Source organism: Myzus persicae, unplaced genomic scaffold (assembly GCF_001856785.1).
Source record: "Myzus persicae strain clone G006 unplaced genomic scaffold, MPER_G0061.0, whole genome shotgun sequence".
In the NCBI taxonomy this organism is placed as follows: domain Eukaryota; kingdom Metazoa; phylum Arthropoda; class Insecta; order Hemiptera; family Aphididae; genus Myzus; species Myzus persicae.
In genome coordinates this window covers 345,906-366,743 of record NW_019104444.1, presented here as the reverse complement: position 1 = coordinate 366,743, position 20,838 = coordinate 345,906, and the positions used below count along the sequence as shown (strand labels likewise).

The window sequence follows — 20,838 nt, the reverse complement described above, 5'->3', positions numbered from 1 at the left end:
TACATCGTCTTCATAAAATATATGAACATAACTTTCATAACTTTTATGAAGTAGGAAAAATTGGAACACTTTTTTTATTTTTTTTATTAAGTAATACCAATACCATATATAATTACAACACTTATAATATTTTTTTATTTTTTCAATTTAGAGTTAGGCTTCAACATTTTGAGTTATTAGCCTACAGCTGTAACTTGTAAAACAGAATGAGAAAAAAATTAAAACAGATTACGAAAAACCAAATGAAATACCGAAAAGCCAACTTCAAATTTTTACAACATTGGAATTAACTCGATTTCTCACGGTGTGATTTTCTTATTTTTTTGTTATTCAAGAATGAAAAATGGAAGAGAGGCTTGACATTTTTACTAATAAATATCTTAATCTATTTACTTATATTAAAATTTTCCAAAAATTAAAAATATTTTGGCCGTTTTAGGCGTTTTAGCATTATTACTCATAGACATTATAAAAATTCTACAGTTTCTATTTTGTTTCGAAATGTATAAATTCAAATAAATTTAACATAACGGTTCGTGTAATTTATTTTTAAAGCAATTAAAAAATATTGATAAATGTAGTTCCAATTATGATGCAATTGTACCAGGTATAGTATACAATAATAATTAACATATAAATAAATTAATACACAAATTATTAAATAATTATTTAAACATAAAATAACGATTTTTCGATATTTTTCATACATAACTATACATGATACTTTTCTCTGTTGTTTCGAAATTATTATTTTCCACATACAATGACACTTTCAAAACATTCAAACTAATTTATAGCTATTTACACTACGAACCTATTAACACTGTTCTACGATAAATACGTGATATAAACGTTAGTCGTTACTAACGGATATTACATTATTATCACATAATATCATTAATATTATAATAATTAAAAATGTAACATAATATGTTTTTGTGAAAAAAAACCGTTTAGCATATCATCATCAGATGACTATATAATATTATTACTACAACTATTATCAATAGTAATAATGAATTCAATACCATTTATAGAATTTAGCTTCAAATAGACTGTTTTAGGTTTCCAAACAAAAGTTTAGAACACTTTATATTAATGTTGTGTCCATACGTCCGTCCGTTAACTACGATTATTTGCTTTAAGATATTTGTTGATATCAACAGAGAGTCCCACAGAGAGGATGGTACTTATTGTATAAGAATAATATTATTTAAGTGTTATGGAAGATAGATTCATGTGAGCTAAAATATACAAACCTAAAAATTAAGCTTTCCAAATTCTGTTTAAATTGTGTTAGGAATGAGGTACGGTTAATTTGCACCGTATTAAAATAGGTTGGGAATCGAGAATTTAGCAAGGTCGTAGAGCTATTCTTACTCGTTTAAAAATGTTTTTGTTGTTGCCAATCGATAAGGCGGCATAATATAATGTATATATATACACATATAATAAATGTACACTTTGATACACCCGTCTAAGGTGATATTGTCGAAATTGAGTTATCTATTTCAGTGAATTTTATTAATTGATTTTACAATAGCACTTAAAATAATAATTTAGTGGATATTAAAAATGTTTACTTGTTTTCAATATTTCTTTACTCGTGTGTACAGTACATTCAGTGCAAATAGTATTATTACAGAATACAGATACCTAATACAGTTATAAGCTGCCATCGAATTAAATCGTTTTGGATTCTAATTTTACAATGATAAAAGTTGTAATACGAGGAAATTATAAAAAATTTGAGCGTAAATCCAGTTATTTTTTCTATGGGCGCCTGAAGTTAAGATGTTGACAAAATTTATCAAAATCACGAACATTTCTAATTATTTTGAGTAAGAAATTCATTTTAAAAAAGGTATGTATATCTAAGATTTGAAAACTTAATACAAAATCCACCATAAGCTTTCCTACTGCAACATGGTCGGGGAACCCATATTGCTTCGATACTAGTTATCCAGAGAAGGCTTTCCTGGGGTTAGAGCACTAGCTGTGCATAAGGTATTTATCAATAATAAAACACTTGTCGGAACATAAATCTATAGCAATTATTGTTAAATTTAAAATACTACTTTACTGTCTTAGAAGATGCCTGTATAAATAAATGTAATATATTCGAGTTCGCTCGTGTGGATGGTTACTGTCAAACTATAATTGCCGTGTGTCATTTTAATAATAAGAAATAATTTGGACAGATCGAAAAGTGTTGAGTGTGTTTATTTTGCATTGACCAATCCAAAAGTGTATGTTTAATGTACATAATATATTTATATATGATTAACATTTACAAATGTTCCACTATACGTCTAATAAAAAATAAATGTTTACCTTAAAGTCAAATACATTTTTTATGAGCTTTTGAAGTTAAACATTGGATAATAATGCATACTCGTCCGTAAAATAACAAAATCCTCATGGAACGATTTTTTAATTTTGTTTAACCAAAAACTATTATCCGTAGGTACATGAAATATTCACAAAATTATTTTATCATTTTCTATAAATTGTTTCAGTTAGTTAAAAATGCATGAAAAATTAATACAAGGTTCCTCAAATGTTGTTATAATAGTAGTTGATAAGTATGAAAAATTCATACTCATTTTTTTTTATAAGTATTTAAAGTTCAAATATTGACAACATTTACCAACATTTCGAAAATTCTCAAATTATTTTGTAGTTGAATAATAAGAAAATGTTCCATTCTCACAGCTAAGGATAGAAAATTTAAAAATGTTGGACAAGTGGGTACTGGTCTGCAATCATTGTATACGAAAAACGATTCTACACCAAATTTTGATAACAAAAAAAACACAAATATCATTGTTAATACTATACATTCATCTCTACGCTCAAAATCTAAAAATGATTCTCATAAATAGTTCATACTGTTGCCAAAATAATCTTAAAAATACACAAATATAGTTGTTCTTTTTACAGACTTTTAAGTTCAAATTTGAACGAAATTACATATTTAAACTAAGAATAAAGATTTTGCTATTTTTTGGTAATTTAAAAATATTTTTATAATTTAGGCTGACTCACTGACCATTTCGACTCAAAATCGTATTTCGTATTCAATAATATCATATCATTGAATTCAAATTTATCGCCATCCATTAAGTGACCTACAAGACACTTAATCATATAGCACAGTGTTACCCACTTTTTATTGTTGAAGATAAAGTTTAAAATGAAATTGTATAGATAAGTAATTTTTTAACAAAATACCTCTAGAATATACTCTACCTAATTCGGAGTTCAAACACATTCAGGTCGCAAACTTTTTGAATTCGTACTGAAGTGGTTACTATGTGCCGTCATGCTGAGGAGTAGTGAGCACAGATACAAATTCAAATACAATAGTATAATAATATTTATGTACAAACATAATAGAATATAATGTGTAGGTAATAATTGTCATAATTAAGATGAGTGTGCCACATATAAGAGTAAAATATTTTTGTTTATTATCATACTCGAAACATAATAATAATATATAAATAATAATTTAAAATATAATATGGGTAAGCCATTATATCAGAGCTACGTGAAATTTACAATGAATAAAACCGCGAACGATTATTATAGCACCGAGTCACGTCATCAGGCTTTGTGTAGGCTGTCGTACTTGTTGAATGCGCCCAAAACGAATTCGCTGATGCCGTCAATCTCGAAGTCAGATGTCTTGGCCCTGTGTCCGCCGAAGAACGACCGGAAGTACGAGAGCACGGCGCCCACCAACGTCGAGACGACGGAGATACTAGCGGCGCCTGCCGCGGCCACAACTCCAACCAAGAGCATCGCACCGCCCACCAAAGTTATCTTGATGAGTTTTTTCAGACCCAACGACTTGAGGTGACCGAACACTTTGCCGACCAAGCTGCCCACCAAGCTGCTCGACTGTCCGTTACTAGCCATTTGACGGTTCCCTGACTTGACGTGTTTGTTGTGTATGAATGTGGCCGCGGCCGACATCGGGTCGGATTCGGTTGTCTGGGTGGAGGTGGCCGGAACGGAGTTGACCAGAGATGCCAATGCAACAACCACCGCTGCGATCATGATTGTGTACCTGTAAACGGTGACAAATCGATTAGTTATTATACTTACGATGTAAGCCCCAATAAATTGCCCTAGTATTTTTATTTACACAAACATTTACCAAGACACTGTTTAACATTGTAAACATAAGACACTTAATTTGGATTGTAGTAGTATAGTACATTGTTACCAGAAATTTCGAAATTTATATTTATACATAATTGAAGATTCTAGCTTATTTTTATATCAGCAAAGTGCTTTTAAACATTAAAATTAACTTAACTGCACGATAATGATAATAACTATAAAAAAGTTAGTTGAAAAATTCAAATTTTAACTGATTAAGTTAATAAGCTAAAAACAAAATTAATTAACTAGTAAAGTTAAAAAGTTTAAAAAAATAACTTTTTAACTTAACTTTAACTCTTTAACAAGTTAATGCCCACCTTTAAATCATAATATCAGCGATGTATCGATGTACTTGACAAGTTGTAAAATGTATCCATAGCTATCTAGCTGCTTTTAGTATTAGTATTAAAATTTATTGGTATTAGTATGAAAATGTATCAGTATTAGTATTTAAATTGTATAAGTATTAGTATCAAAAAGTTTATTTTTGGAAAAATGGATTTATAACAAGTGAGCACTAAGCCATCGAATCATATAATTATACTTTGCCGAAAACGTTCGAGTTGAATTCGACGACCGTAAATGATATGCTTAACCACAAAATTTGCACTCCAAATATCGGCAATAATTGTAACAATAATATTTAGCCTTACTTGTTCATGTTGTCGATGTTGTTGTTGAAGTCTTGTCGAGTATTCGTCGAGTGCAGATGTCGAGTATGTCTTTTGGAGACTTGTTCGGGTGCTTGTGTTCGAAGAGACGGCTGAAGAAGTAATGTGCCTTTTCGACTGGCGTCCTGGGCTTATAAAGCAGACGTTCAAGGGTACCTATCGTCGTTTGCAAAACGGTCGGCTTGCCTGCAGTAGAAGTCCACCGTAATCACTTGCGAATGGCAAAAGCGACATTTTCAAAAACATTGTCTAGAACGCATTAACGAGGAATTAGCACACACGCTACTGCGATAATCACTCACACAACTGCACAAACCTTTACGACACCTAACGACATGTGACAATATTAGGAATAACGATGCGACACGCAACGCATTTTCTACAATTTTACTATTAAAAACGACATTGCTGGGGGCCACATCGAACGTTACGTCGTCAGTCGCAATACAGTACAATAGTGTATCATTCAGATATGGATGTTTTTTTCGATATAATAATATTATGATTTGATTTTTGTTTTAAATTGGACATGTCACAACAATATATATATATATATACGTACGTATGAAAGGTATATACTTTACCTATATCATCTCACATATATTTAGTATATTTTATTCATGTCATCACGAGGGAAGGTTTGATAAAATATTCTGGCGTTGTGTGCAAAATATGATATGTGCGGTAGTAAGCCTATCCAATTTTAAAGTTGAAGTAGGAAAATTCATAACCAGGTACATAATTTATTGCCTAAGAGCACGGCATTTTCTATGTCAGCTAAAATACCTTAACAGGCAAAATAAAACGTAATTCTTATTACAGATTTTTAAGTATTTACATGATAAATGTATTTTTTTAATGTCGGTGAGTGTACTGAGTAGTGGAGAATTCATTTAGAATTTTCACTGGTAGTGAAATATGAGAATAACACTTTTCTCTTCAATTTATATTTTCGACTTCAATAGTTCGATATTTTACTATAATATATACAAAATTAGAAAAATATTAGAATAGGTAATGCAGTAAACGGACTGTTTACTGTATAAAATATATACTTGCATTACCTAGTGCGTTGTGATAATGTTAGGAGTTTTAAAAAATACTTTAAGTTTGTAAGTAGGTAATATTTAAGTAATTTGTAAAATTGTTTTATGATTTTTACACTTTTTCATTATCTACATAATATTATAACATTCTCAATACCTACGTTCAAATGCTGCTATATAAGTTAATAATTAAAATCCTTTATTAGAAAAACAAATACCCGTGACATATTATGCTATTATTACAGGATTTGTTATAAATATTTCAAAATGTTCTTAATTTAAGTTCAATATCTATATCTAACTACCTATAAGTAACAGTATAATATAGGACATAATACTATGAATGTTTTGTACAATGTTTTTAATTATACCTAATAGAAAAAACGGCCTAGTAATATAAGTAAGCTAAAAGTTATTTTTTAAGCTATATTCTAAGGCTCAAAAATAAAGAATTATCTAGTCTAAAATCTAGAAAATAGTTTATGAATTTACCCGTTTTCTATCATGTAAAAATTATATTTTATGTTTATCCTTATTTTTATTTGGTGTACATTTTGTTTAACTGATTCCCATATCGTGCTATTTCATTATTGGTTGACTTTAGGTACCAGGTACCTACTACCTAGTACCTACCAAGTTTTTATTGTTTAATTTTTAATCACTTTAATCACAACAAATATTTCATAGTAGGTTCATGAAATTATTTATTTTTAAATTAACTCCAGTCGAAGTTTTTTGTTCAAATTTTATTTATCTAAGCGTATATGATATATTTTACGTTACTTAAGATAGGTCGCACAGATGCTCATTCCTTAAAATCCTCTCCTTGATTGTCATTATTTTTCAAGTATTATAAAATATTATTAATTTTTAGTTTACCAGTATAAGGTAGGTATAACTGCTGAGTTTGAAGATAATAATTAAAATATTTTAAGAAAATGTTGGAACAATATTTCGTATTTTCGTTTACTATCTCTACAACATAGGTAGCAAATTTGAGTTAGTAATCAAATTGCCTATTATTAGCTTTGATATTAAAGTAAATTGACCTATCATCAACATTTAAGATAAAATATTATCCAAAACACCTTATAGAATTCTATAAATATTTTAATTTATAAATAAACTATAGGAATTTTAAAACTGCAATATTTTACTTCAACATTTTAAAATTTTAGTTTTTGAAAGTAGGTTCATTCTTTACTTTTTCTCAGCAATACTTAGGTAGGTAGGTTAAATGTTAATAAATCATAAGTTGACAGAAAATAATGTAATAATAATATTTTTGTCAATATTTTAAGCCACTGTTTGAATAAATTATAGTAAAAAATATAAAAGTGGGTGTCAATTAATACGTTTATGTTATTATCAAGTGGTTTCACCATCTATATCTAATTTTATTTTATTAATTTTTATTTAAGTCCAAAATTATTTAAGATATTTGCCGTTTTCATTTCATACATCGTATGTAAATGAGCATAATATATTTTAGCTAATTAGAAGATAAAATTATATATGATTTAAAATTATGTTATTACTTATTAAGGATAAGTTGTATTCTTTTTAAATAATTTGTATACAACTAATCTGTTTCACATCTACTTATTTTGCCAAAGTGGTATGGATTGTAGATTGCATTTAAAAATAAAAATTAAATTAAAATATGATTTCAAATTGATTAATGATGATCAGCCTCAATTATAAATAAAAAATGTAGTAAATATTTTTTAAATTTCATTGTAAATTTGTAAATATAACAATTAACTTACATTATAGTGAAATATTTCAAGCACTTATAAATAATATTTTATGACTTGCAACAAAATAACTAAAATCGTTACCTACTATTTGGTTACTTTTTGGCAGGGATGGTTTTTATGATATAATAATATAGTATATTTTACCTGCTATAACTACTTGATTCATTCAATAATATAATATTACAAAATATGAACATTAATTTATTTTACAATAAGAAAAAAACTCTCTAAAGAAATCGTTGTGTTAATTTTTGTTTTACTGAGATGTGCTTTTTTATAAAAATTATAATTTGTGTAATTTAACATTGGTTTTCCTAGATATTTAAGAAATAACTAATAGATGAATTGAATGATATTGGAAAAAATGCAGTTTATTCTTTCCAAACAATAATTGTGAATTTATTTTCCAAAATGTACGTTTTTGAATGCTTTATTTGAAAATTATGGTCATAAAACTTATGGAATATAAGTTTTCTCGTGAAACTCGTATACCGATTTCAAAACAACCAAAAGTATATGGTTTATCTAAACAATAAACACAATTTCCACAAGCAGAACTAATTAATTTTACTCCGGGTTGGTGGTTGGTTAGGTTAGGAAAGTTCAGTTGCGTTGATTCGTTAACGCGTTGATGCGTTTATTAATAATAATTAATAATATAATATCTAAAAAATAAAAACCAATTTAATAACATAACAAAAAAGTTTATTGAATCGTCTAATGATTCTACATAAAATTATGATAGTATAGCCATCTTATTGTTTACAGGTATAATTTTTTTACTTAAATTCGTAATTACTCAAAAATTTCCTTTTTGGTTTTGGGTTAGAACAGCTCAACATTAATGTCCAACTAACGCTTTGATTCTGGTGGTAAATGGCAGGTGTGCTCGGCCAAGGGCGGAAATCCGATGTCGGCATGGTACACGAAATACGTGCTGAAACCTGACCTAACAGGTGGAACGCAGCGGCGGACATATGACATCAAACAGACTGTCAGGCAAACTCAATGGGCATCCATCTGGTCACTTAAGCCTTAACCATTTACCTGACCACATTAACCTAACGAATCCACGGCAGTGTTGTAATTAAAATGCCTATCCATATTGCCGTGTTAATAATACATTACAATAACATAGAACTATGATAGTATAGCCATCTTATTGTTTAAAGGTATAGTTTTTTTACTTAAATTCGTACTCAAAAACATACTCTTTGGTTTTGGGTTAGTCATCATAGCGGGGGAGTTGGAGGTAAATTGTAGATGGTATAAGTATCTTATAATTATTATTTTATTCGATAATTTAGATCAAGGGTTACCAATTATTATTTTAGTAGCAAAATGCTACATGCATTGTACATTATGTTATCTAAAAAAGTAAAGGAAAAATCAAAAAAAAACTAGTAAATACTTCATTTAGTTCATCATCAGATTAATAATTTTAAAAAAGTTGGGCAAGTGGGTCTCACCAATCATTGATTCATTTATTGATTTAGCACATGTTGTTCAAACCATTAACCAGTACATAAACACCATCAATGCACACACATGTAATAATTATAATTTCATAATTTACCAAAACATAAAATCAGAATATCCAGATTATATTCATTATTATTAAAATTATTACAAATAATAGCCGGTAAAAAATACCTATTTAAATATTTTTTGTATTAAAAATAGTTCATTTGTATTTCAAATACCAGTCTTCAATGGTAGGTAGCAGAACTTTGAAACTAAGACTCATGCAGTGTTGTTTTTATGATTTCCTTTTGAATGGTGTATCAGAAAAAACCAGGAGTAATCAGATGAACAGTCAGCAGTCTACACTGTCTTCCTTTATTTGTTATATTACACTTATGTAAGGAGCTTATATGGGCTATGTTTTTACTTATAAAATGTTATGATTTTAAACATAACACACATTTAGAACTTACAATTTTTAATTTAAAAATCCTTTATTTAATTTCTTTTGTAACAAAATAATAACCATTAATATGAGAATTCTGGATATTTTTATCTACCCCTTCTTATATATCCGCATGGGCAAACGGCTATGCATTATGCAATGGATGCTTAGCATTCCCAAACCATTTAGCTTATTCTGAATTGGAAAAATAAAACTAACTTAAACTTAGTGATAACAATATACATTATAGTGGGACGAGCTTCATATTTTAACGACAGATATAAGGAGTGGAATATTCCTATCATCTGAAACATTAAAGTGAACACTCGGCATAGAACAATAACACACTGGAATTGAATACAATTTTTTTTTAAAGTGATTTAGGAGTGGAATATAATCCAGATCACCCCTACTGAAATACTATTACAAACAAAATTAATAAACTAGACCTTCACTATTTAATGTGATAAATAAAGCATTTATATTGTTGAGAAACTGACAAACCAAATTATCTAAGTAAAATTATATTTAAAAATGAACATAAACAACAACAAAATAACACATGGCTCATAAATCATAAGATTTCAGGCAGTGTATAATTTTCTCATGCATAGCACAACTAAAGATATAATTATAATTATAATTATATCTTTAATCATGGAGCATAGTAGTAGTTAGTATCAAAATATTTAGGTATTGTGAACAATGCCTGGATTTCCTACCTAACCCTTAACATAATATAATATATTATAATTCATATGCATCAAATTATTTGAAATTATAAATTGCAAAATTTTAAATTTTTAGTGGCGTTATTTATAGCCATTACAACAAATTCACAATTCACATTAAATTAGGTATAAATCGAAGAAATATTTTTAGTTAATTTTTTACTCTAAGTAGAATACTCGCAACAATCATCATTAGACGAGTTAACTAGGTATTAATAATGAATTTACTTCTGAGTAAACTTAATTATTTTGTAATAAAATGAAAAAAATTGTCGTAAATAAAGCTAATATATTTAGTATTTACTTAGTTCTTAAACAGTTTATTCATTTTCTGAGCATGATATTTGTATTTTTCATAGATTTAAGAGTTACTAATGCTTTATTAAAATAAAATTTTGATTATTATAAATTAATTTAATGATATAATAAATGATAACAAAATAACAAGGATATATTTTACCTTGTATCATTAAAATACAAGGAAATACAATCAAAAAATTCAATTTAATTATGGAGTAATATAGTTTTAAATGTATACTTATATTAAGTCAGAATATTTATGTAACATTTATGAACCACTTAATTATTTTAGTGGTTATTCAACTGCAATTTTCTCAACTTCCTAAAAACAAAATTATAAATAATAAAAATTACTCATACAATTATGATACCAACATAGAATAGTGAATAATAATGTTACCTTAGTTGTATACAAGGAACTAGTCATCTTCGCCATCAGAGCTATCTGAATATGCAAGTCCTGGTAAAATATTAGATTTAGTTTCACCTGAAAAAAAAATACATTAAATACAATACATATTTATTACATATAATTTACATGTGAAGAATGGTTTACACTTAAAGTATCAATGATTAACATTTTATTTAATGGAAATTCTTATTTGAAAATTTGTTATAGTTAAAAATTAGAATAAAGTTTAAATGGAATAGTAACAAAGTTGTAATTTGGTATATTTACAAAGATAAAGTAATGATTGTTTTTATTAATTTTTGTATTATCCTATAACAATTACTTAATAAACAAATAAGGAAAGCAACAATAAATGTACTTATTGGTGTATATTATATGAGCATACATAATATATGAGCCTAAAATTAATTTTAGCCAAAAGTTGATTTTATGCTACTGAATGAAATTCTCCAAATTTTTAAACTAGCATAAAAACAACAGTAAGTATAACTAAACCATATATGATAAATACCTGCAGCTGAATATAGAATAAAATGTAATTAATTGAATGTTATGATAATTGATGCTAAAAAATGTTTAAATGTTGATGTAAACGTACAGGTTTTAAATTTGATAGAGTTGCAAATTGTGAGTTAATTTGTCATAAAAAAATACAATTTTATTACAATTTATTATTTGAACACTTAAAATAAAAACTCTCTCATCTATCTTTTATCAGTAGTGGGTGGTTGTATAAATGGTTGTAAGTGGTAGTATATAATATTTCTCTGTATCTTTTCAATAATAGTCAATAATATTATATGATACACTAGTATTATAACATTTTGATGCCTTGCATATTTTTTTAATAGTAACTATATATTCTGTAACATTTATTTAAAAAAACAACAATAAAATATGTATTAAAATAAAAATAAACTCTTTAAAAAGTAATTTTCCGATTAAATTTGAAATATCTACTACAGTAAACCTATTTTTTTTACATGAAATTTATATACATTATAGTATCTCAAGTGATTTGTGATGGAAAATAAAATTGTTTCAATAATGATTATAGAGGAAATCTTTTAATGGATTTTATTTATATTTAAAATGTATGTTTGTTAATTAGATAGACAATACTATATATTATCATACTTGTTGATTTCTCTGGTAATATTTTAGATTCATCAGCGATTGGTTTGTGCTTTTTTGAAGGATTAGTGCTCTCCTCAGATGTTCTTTTCTTTACGATTGCACCCGCTAATAGTTTACTCTGTGTTTTTCTTGTTCTGTCAATACAATAATAAATATAAAATACACAATTATTTTACCAATATTTAAATAGTGTGACCTGTCAATCATAATTACTTACACACTGCTGTTCAAAGTCTGTGGTTTAGATATAGGAACCATTAACGGGGAAACTATAGTTTCGCACTGAAGAGTTGATACTTTTGAACGATATTCTTCAATCTGTCTGGCCTCTTCGATTAGCTGACGTCTTTCTTCGTCCATTTTAGTCTTATCAACTAGTTCAAGAAATCCTACTTCATCATCATCGAGACCTCTTATCATGTTTTCTAAACAAATTTTGTATAAAAGAAATTTTAATTTGAAAAACTTGTACTTCCTATTACACTAAAGTTTAGACCTAATTTGTCTTAAACAGTTTACAACTGTTAACATACGTGTGTAAAAGATAGTATTTCTAACAAATGTCGAGCAAAATATTTACTAAGTTTATGAGTTTCTTCATATTCGTATTCTTTTTTTCTGCGTTGTTCTTCAAGTCTATCGAACAATGATCTGTGATCATATTCTTCTTCGGGCACCGCTAAACAAAACCAATTTTTTTAATTAAGACTCCTAAGTTAAGACAAACTAGAACCTTCATCTTACCCAAAGGCTGTTCAGCCGTTCTAACTTTGTCCCATTCTTCTTGACGGATCCTGCGCCGTTCGGCAAGCTCTGTTTCAGATACAAATCCGGAACTCATGATTGTAACGATTCTCTGTTACACCAAGAAGGTTGTAGAGAAAGATGGTTGTTACATTGTCTTTAATACACTGCGTTAATTATTTTATTAATTTTATAATAGTTAAAATGAGAATTATTGCGATTATTTAAAGATGTTTGATTCAACTTAAATTCATAATACCTACATGGCTATTAAGTCATTTAATATTGTAATGGTTACATACCTAATAATAAATTAATAATCATTATTTTGTTTATTGTTTACATGACGGTTGTCGATAAATGATAGTGCTATCATATGCAGCGTTATCAATAACCATTCCAAAGAGTATATAGGCAAAGAATAATTTATATCTAGTCCGTGTACTTTGGTATCATGTGGTATACTGGCCTCTAGTAAAACAAGCACTAGCCACGAAGTGCCAAATTTTCGAAATTGAGGAATTTTCATGTTCGATATAATTGCATACAATTCTGTTTTTTTTTCAATATGAAGAACACCGCGATTCCATTAGAAATGCCCACACTAAGAATTTACTTTAATGTAAAGTTTAAAAATAAACACTTATTCTAGTATTATTGAATCTTATTTTTCGAACCTTTCAAATTCAACTCAACTTCAATATTTATTGAAGTTTGTATTATTGGAAAATGTTATGTGGGGCGCGCACATAATACAATTTTATAATTTTTTTTATCTGTAATGACTAATGGTCATTTTTTTTTGGAAATATAATTTTAGCGAGGTCTATCGTCCATTATTCAATATTTGTCGGCCGCGATAACCCCAAAGAAAGTCTTGGGCAGCATGTGCTGCCTCTGCTGCCCCCGTGCGCATGCCTATGCCCAAAACCAATTTAATTGTAAACGTTGATATTATAACGTACACAATGAAATTTTGTTGTTGTACATGTGTTCCAAACATTATATTACCATAGTGTCATTACTCAAAAGTCAAAACCAAACAATAATCCTATTAATCCTTAAGAACTAAATACTACAGCGACGACTTCATATAAAATACAATATAGTGTGCCCCACTGAACAAGAGGAGAACTTCATATAAAACATATGACCTTGACCACGGCAAAGCCACCAGGGGCGCGCGGCTTGTTATAGGAATACTAGGAGCAACTGCTCCTGCCCCGAAAATCGGGAAACAAAATGTTTAAGTTTAACAGGTCTATTTATAATTCATAACAGAAGATTGATCATTCAAGTAAAAAATAATTGTATCTATATCATAAATTGTAAAAGTTAATGAAAAATTGAACTAAAGAAGAACCTAAAAAGCATAAATATTACATTGGCCCTAGTAAATGTAGCTGGTGGGTGGGTTGTTTATAAACTCTTGCTCCTTGAGTTATGAAACTCAAGCCGCCACTGATAGCAACTAGTGGCGGTACCTCGCTGAAACTGCGATAGCGAACAGGTGTCTTCTTGCTTCTCTCGGACTTCAGTCTACGAGAGGAAACCACTGCGGCTGTTCGACGAGTGGAAACCACTGCGACTGCTCGACGAGTGGATACCGCGAGTAACACACAAGTCGGCGGCACTTCCCGGAACACCACGACGGAAACCAAAACCGGCAAAACCTGATGGCCCTCACAATAATATAATTGATGAGTAGGTATTTTGGCAAATTGGGTATGTCGGCTGATCACAACGACAAATACGATATTATCACGTATCGTGATCACACGAAGTATTGCGGAGGCACTCGGGTGGTGAACGTACGCGACGCTGCGTTGTGGTCAACATCTAAGATGGAAAACAAAAAATCGATTACTTGCTTATGATTCTGATGATATACCGGCTGATTGCAGCAACTACAAAAACACAAGTCTCGTGATCACACGAGATTTTCACGGCGGCACGCACAATTAAACAATCGGGCCGGCGGCAAGATCACCGGTGAACTCGATGGCTCGCTGGGAGGAATAGCGCCGTTCATTGAAGTTTCTGCGCCCGCAGATAAGTGCTGGCAGCAAAAATGCAAAAGTGTTCCGCGTTCGAACGCGTTATTACTTATTGCTTTACCTGATCTTGCTCGTATGCCTGTTGCTGCATGTCATAGTTTTCGCCGTCGATCAATATCATCTTGCTCCGTCGACAGTATTGTCGGCTGAAAAGCAGGTCGTTGCGGCCTAACGAGAACATGGTCTGACAGTCCACCGCAAATCTTGTTGTTGTCTTTTGTGCAAACCACCTTGCAACAAACTTGGAACATTGGTACAATTTCGATTGGGTAAAGATCAATTTCCGGAACATAATTTTTACTTGATGCAGTTTCCATTTCCCAGTCGGCAGTGGTAATAATAATATAAGATAAAATTTGTACACCCCTAACATTGATTTGTTTTATTTCTTTTTTTAAGTCTACATGTTGATGTTGACGACTGCTACAAGTCGTTGACACTGGACGGCCAAATGAAAAATGCAATACGATAAGTAAAAATAGTGATAAAACAGTCAATAATATTTTGTTGACTAGGTATAACCATTGTTTTTCCTTCTGTCAGTTCTATCTACAATGACTAATGACTATAAAATACAATTTGTGGAAATTAAATCGTGTTAGGCTGCAATGTGGTAACTGGGATAACACCAATTCTACAATTATGTATTGCTACGACATTGTGTCATTGTGTTACTCCAAAAAAAAATGTTCATTGTCCATCATAATACTGCTCCGATATCGATTACTTCGAACATAAACTATGCCGATATTATATTAAATTACTACGATATATTTGCATTTTTCAGTTTTCTGATAGAAATAACTGCATCTACATGATAACTGATAAGTAAAAAACTAAAAAACTAAAAAATTGGAAACCGCAGATGGTTTAAGTAAAACATATTCCGTTATAAAAGTATACCTAGTGTTTATAAATTATATTAGAAATAGTGGATGGCATCGACTCCATTCGAAAAGAAGCCGGGCACCTTCCTATCTGCTATATAACACGGATGGGTACTGCCGTACTGGACAGGTTAGCAGTATCCATCCGGTCCACATCAGTCGAGTCAGCAAAAAAAATCTTCAGTATCAATATTAAACACTAGTGAATCTATACAAATAATTATATTAAATTAATGCAATATATACATGACACATGAGAACATTTTTAATATATTTACCTGTATCAGTATTAGTGTTGTAAAGTATTTGAGTAAAAGTATTCAAATACTTTTTTTCGGTATTGAATACTTTTATTTTTGAGGTATTTGAATGGTATTTTAAATACATTTTTTTACTATTGAATGTTATTTTATTGAATACTTTTTTTTATTCCTTGTCAAATAATAATAATGTCGTTATAATAATATACATATTTATCATTTATGAACAATTCGATATCGATTTTGGTATTCGTCTTTAGTTTAAATAAAATAAATAAATTAAATATCTTTAGCTTAACTAAATATTTTTTACTCCGGGAAACCGTCTGTTTATAGTCGACGAAAATCGCAACGGTACGTTATCGTTACCTACCAACATGTATTATAACGAAATATTATACGAACTTTTGCTATGTCGTACCTGTGCGGCCGTACGTGTGTACTGTGTACGCCGTACGGAGACAACATAACAAGCGGGTGCGACCTATTCTCAATTAAAAGCTATAAATATAATATAAAACATTGATATTGACTGATAACTGATTCTGCTATAAATAAATGAATATGGCTATAAAGCACCATAGTAATATGTGGAACATGGTATTATCTTATTTTCATAATTTTATTAGAAAATAATATTTTTGTGCGTACGGACTACGAATAACCAAATTGTAAATTGGTGATTAGCGCACAATCAGTTATAAACTATTGCAATATTGCATGTATGCGCCCCTACGCTGTTTTACACTATTGTAATATTTATTACTTGGGTTCGTATTATTCGTATCGTGTTCGCTGTTGTCTGCTTGACGTTCCTACAGATTGTTAATAATTGTATTGCATCAACCGTATACTCTTGTTTTCATTGTTTAAATTGTTTTAAATTATAATACAATGAGTGATTGTGATTCTTCAACCGAAGTCGATCATGTTGCAGATTTAGAAGAACCAATTTTACCCTGGACAAATTATCAAAAATATTTTAAAGTATTAAGAGTCATTGAGGATAATTTTTTTTACAAGAAGCTGAAAGTGAAGTTGTGTCGATACAAAGTATGTTTGTTAGGTTAGGTTAACCTTGTTACAAGGTGGATTCACGTTCAAACTCTAATATAAGAAAACATTTAAGCGTAAGTACAATGTTAATTTCATACCTGCCTATGACAGGTGACCCTCATCTAATATCTTGTGTGTTAAATTAATTTTAAATACCACACAAATACCTAATATATTACAAAAATACATCAAAAATAGTGGCGCACAGCTTTTTAAAAGTCAAATTTCAAGTGCTTAAGATGTATCATAGATCTCATTATTCTACGTTATTCTATATTATGTATTTTCCTGGGCCCCCACATGAGTCATCTCAGAGGGGCCCAGTATTCTTGTGTAACAATAAATTAACTATTCAAAGTAAGAATGTGTATTGTTTATTTTTATTTTTTGTTTTATTAAATAGTTTTTAGTTGCAGCATTAACAAGAGTAGTTGATATTTACATGACTACATGACTATATACTGATACATTGCTATATAGTGAACGATACGGTTGTTAATGATTTAGAAGAAATCAACGCATTCAACTTGAACATTCTAAATGATGAAGACCATGATTTGCCATATGCATTACCAAAACACCATCGATGTTGTGCACACACAATAAATTTAATAGCAACAATGGTAATTAAACATTTATTTGGGTAGATAACCTAATATAGTTAAATTATAAAATACGAAAAATATTTTTATCGAAAAGAATATATTTTGAGTAAGTATAGTGATCAGGACAAAACTATTAGGTAGTAGGTTTAACAATTAATAATCATAATCAAATTTGTATGAGTTGTAATACGTTTAAAAGTTAAATTTTTTTTTTCAATTTAAATGATAAAAATATATGAAAAAAGTTTGAATATGATTGGCATTAGCTATTTTCTATTATCTATACCTAAATTTCTATTTTAAATATCAATAAATTATGTTTGTTTAATTTTTTATTATTAATTACAAATTTGTACAAATTAAATACAAAATAAAATAATTTATTTGTATAACTTGTTTTTTCTAGGACTCTAAAAAAGCTTTGTCTAATCTTGCATACAAAAAACAGTCAAGAAGCACTTTTGCCAAGTCTACCGCTTTGTGGAATAAACAAGGTCGCTCAACTAAGTCAGCTGATTTATTTAAACGAAATCTTGGTGTTTATTTAATTACACCCAACAAGACACGTTGGAATTCACTGTATGATGCAGTGGTGTTGCTTAATAAATAAATTAAAAATAATGAACTTAAGTTTAGAATAATAATGGACAAATTGGCTATTGGCAGGTAAATTGTAAATCCTAAAATATTATTAATTATTTTATCTAGATTTTTTATGAATATTTCTAGATTTGATAGAAGTGATATTGATTTCATGTGTCAATATCAAACAATTATGGGGCCTATTTCAATAAGCTTGGATTTACTCCAGGGTGATATTAACATGTACTTTGGTCATCTCCTACCTACATTTGAAGTATTTATTTATAAATATGAATTAATGATAAGTGATCAAACAGTTTCTAATTATTTGAAACCTCTGGTTACTGCCATACTTAATGGTGTGTAATAAATAATTTTTTTTAAATACATTAATCTTATTTAGCCAAGTACTTAAATTGTACACATTTAATTTACTTTCATTTTAGCTGTTTTTGGTTTACTTCATTGGTAAATACTATTTACTAAGTGGTAAATATATAGTATCTCTTAGCGCTTACAGTCTTGCTGATGTATAATGTAAAATTTTAATCAGCTGATCTATTATTTATATTTATATTTCTGTGTAGTACCTACATTTATATACTCATGAGGGTAAGCGGAAAAAATGACCACGGACAAAAAACCCACAGAAAAAAAACCCAAAAAAAAAATCCAATGGAAAAAAAACCCAAAAATTAAAAAAACCCACGAAAATAAAAGTGTGTTTTATATTATTTTGTTGATTAACTCAAATACTATATACATAGTTATTTTATTTTGTGATAAAACAGTACATAATATTCAAACCACGGATATAGATACTAGTATCTATATCCGTAATTCAAACTATAAATATAATAATTAACAAATGTCATAAGTGATGATATCATCACAACATTACAGATAATATAACATAATCATAAGTGATGATATCATCACAACATTACAGATAATAAAACATAATCATAATAATAATCGCAATAGTCGCAAAAATTATAGTATACATAAAGTTAATCGTGCTTTATTCGTGTGTTATATGAAATAGCTTCTAAAAAATTGTCAATTGTCCTTTTTCCTTCATTGTAATCCACGCAGTGCCTTCGCTGGTTGGTTCTTCCCTCAAGATACTTAATATATAATAATTTTAAAAAAAACATCATTTATGCTTATTGTACTTTTTTTTCTATTTACAGATTGTATAAACTAGATTAAATAAAAAAATATATAATAATTATATTAAATATAGATGTATTAACATTTATTTTTAATTACAATTTTTTTGGGGGGCTTTTTTTCTGTGGGCTTTTTTCCTTGGTGATTTCTTTTCTATGGGTTTTTTTCCATGGGCTTTTTTTCCGTGGGTTTTTTTTCCGTGGGCATTTTTTCTGCGATTCACTCATGAGCTAAAATAGACTTTATTGATAATAATTTTTGTTTTTTAGGTATGAAAACAAGGTTTCCCGATTATTTGATAGATAAATTTTTAACAGTGTACCACCCACTATTTAAAAAAGCATGGATTAAAATTAATATAAAAAAATAATTGGCAACAGAATATTTAAAAGGTGCCTGTTATGACTTACATACCAGTGATAATGACAGTAATGATGTAGAAGATAACCAAATGAAAGATAATTTATCTACCTTTTTTACCGGGTCACAAAATTCCTGAGAGGAAAAATCAACAGTTAGTGATGAAATAGATAGATATTTGGGCACATCTCCAGCAAAGACTTTAGAATGTTTGCATAATTTACCCACTATCAAAAAAGTAAGATTAGTTGAAAACTTCTTATACTATTAGTAGTAATATTAGATAAACATTTGTACTTAGTTTTCAGGTATTTTTGAAGTACAACACTCCACTACCTAGCTGTGCATCAGTAAAGACAGTGTTTAGTGTTGGTGATGCAACAATACAAAAAAAGAACAAATATGACGGATCAATATTTTGAACAAATAATGTTCTTAAAATGAGACACTCAAATGTTTGATTAATATTATATATTATGAATGATTCAGAATTAAATTGATTTTTTTGTTTTGTATTTGAAAATTATTTAAAATACTTTACTATAGATAGTATTTCTGTGGTATTTTAAATACTTTATTTTATAAGTATTTGAGTAATTACTCAAATACTTTTTAAAAGTATTTTTTACAACACTGATCAGTATAAATAAACCTAATCTTGTCCCCATATAGTGTCTTTGCGTCACATTATAGTAATAGTCATACATTTTTGTCTTGGAAACATCGAGCACACAAAATCCTAAAAAAATATAGAAAATGTATAAGTAAATGTTGAACATAAAAATGTTAAGTATATTTACCAATATAGATAGGTTTATCAAATTTAATAATCTTGTTCTCTTGATTAACTGCGTTAGGTTATCAGTTATCACTGTAATTGGTACAGCGTTTAAAAGTGGACTTATAAATTAACTTCTTGTATAGCCCTTGGTATAGCCCATTGTAGGTACACAAGGGAGAAAATAATAATAAAAA

At 28.8% G+C, this 20,838-nt stretch overlaps 3 protein-coding genes across 14 annotated transcripts; 1 reads left to right on the top strand and 2 right to left on the bottom strand.

Annotated features, from left to right (window-relative positions):
* Nucleotides 1-3,579: 3,579 nt before the first annotated feature.
* On the bottom strand, nucleotides 3,580-8,883 carry LOC111042205. The gene is made up of 2 exons (XM_022326746.1): nucleotides 8,862-8,883; nucleotides 3,580-4,136 (listed from the first exon to the last, which is right to left on the bottom strand). Exons 1-2 carry the CDS (start codon nucleotides 8,881-8,883, stop codon nucleotides 3,610-3,612), a joined length of 549 nt encoding a protein of 182 aa, XP_022182438.1. The 3' UTR covers nucleotides 3,580-3,609.
* A 1,967-nt stretch (nucleotides 8,884-10,850) lies between these two features.
* Nucleotides 10,851-13,221, bottom strand: LOC111042210 (protein FAM192A). The gene is made up of 6 exons (XM_022326754.1): nucleotides 12,884-13,221; nucleotides 12,720-12,818; nucleotides 12,357-12,564; nucleotides 12,140-12,273; nucleotides 10,991-11,077; nucleotides 10,851-10,912 (listed from the first exon to the last, which is right to left on the bottom strand). The coding sequence occupies exons 1-5, from the start codon at nucleotides 12,978-12,980 to the stop codon at nucleotides 11,010-11,012; spliced, it is 606 nt and encodes a 201-aa protein (XP_022182446.1). The 5' UTR covers nucleotides 12,981-13,221; the 3' UTR covers nucleotides 10,851-10,912; nucleotides 10,991-11,009.
* Nucleotides 13,222-16,326: 3,105 nt separating this feature from the next.
* Nucleotides 16,327-20,354, top strand: LOC111042208. 12 transcript variants are annotated; one of them, XR_002605404.1, is made up of 6 exons: nucleotides 16,327-16,441; nucleotides 17,025-17,766; nucleotides 18,155-18,414; nucleotides 18,478-18,689; nucleotides 19,773-20,101; nucleotides 20,165-20,354. XR_002605404.1 is itself a non-coding variant. In XM_022326753.1 (5 exons), exons 2-4 carry the CDS (start codon nucleotides 18,392-18,394, stop codon nucleotides 19,871-19,873), a joined length of 336 nt encoding a protein of 111 aa, XP_022182445.1. In that variant the 5' UTR covers nucleotides 16,819-17,766; nucleotides 18,155-18,391; the 3' UTR covers nucleotides 19,874-20,101; nucleotides 20,165-20,354. The 12 variants fall into 12 exon arrangements, 4 of the variants coding, with proteins under 4 accessions (XP_022182445.1, XP_022182442.1, XP_022182444.1 ...); XR_002605409.1 differs by lacking the exon at nucleotides 16,327-16,441 and adding an exon at nucleotides 16,448-16,564; XR_002605406.1 differs by lacking the exon at nucleotides 16,327-16,441 and adding an exon at nucleotides 16,571-16,687.
* Nucleotides 20,355-20,838: the final 484 nt, after the last annotated feature.

Excerpts from the sequence above, each read along its gene's own strand:
- LOC111042205 (XM_022326746.1), bottom strand. The coding sequence starts at position 8,883 with ATGACTAACCCAAAACCAAAGA. Across the intron at positions 4,137-8,861 it reads GACTAACCCAAAACCAAAGA|GGCAATTTATTGGGGCTTAC; the intron begins GTATGTTTTTGA and ends TAAAAATACTAG.
- LOC111042210 (XM_022326754.1), bottom strand. The coding sequence starts at position 12,980 with ATGAGTTCCGGATTTGTATCTGAAACAGAGCTTGCCGAACGGCGCAGG. Across the intron at positions 12,819-12,883 it reads AACGGCTGAACAGCCTTTGG|CGGTGCCCGAAGAAGAATAT; the intron begins GTAAGATGAAGG and ends GGTTTTGTTTAG. Across the intron at positions 11,078-12,139 it reads ATTACCAGAGAAATCAACAA|GTGAAACTAAATCTAATATT; the intron begins GTATGATAATAT and ends TTTTTTTTTCAG.
- LOC111042208 (XM_022326750.1), top strand. The coding sequence starts at position 18,392 with ATGGACAAATTGGCTATTGGCAG. Across the intron at positions 18,415-18,456 it reads GACAAATTGGCTATTGGCAG|ATTTTTTATGAATATTTCTA; the intron begins GTAAATTGTAAA and ends TATTTTATCTAG. Across the intron at positions 18,690-19,772 it reads GGTTACTGCCATACTTAATG|GTATGAAAACAAGGTTTCCC; the intron begins GTGTGTAATAAA and ends TTTGTTTTTTAG.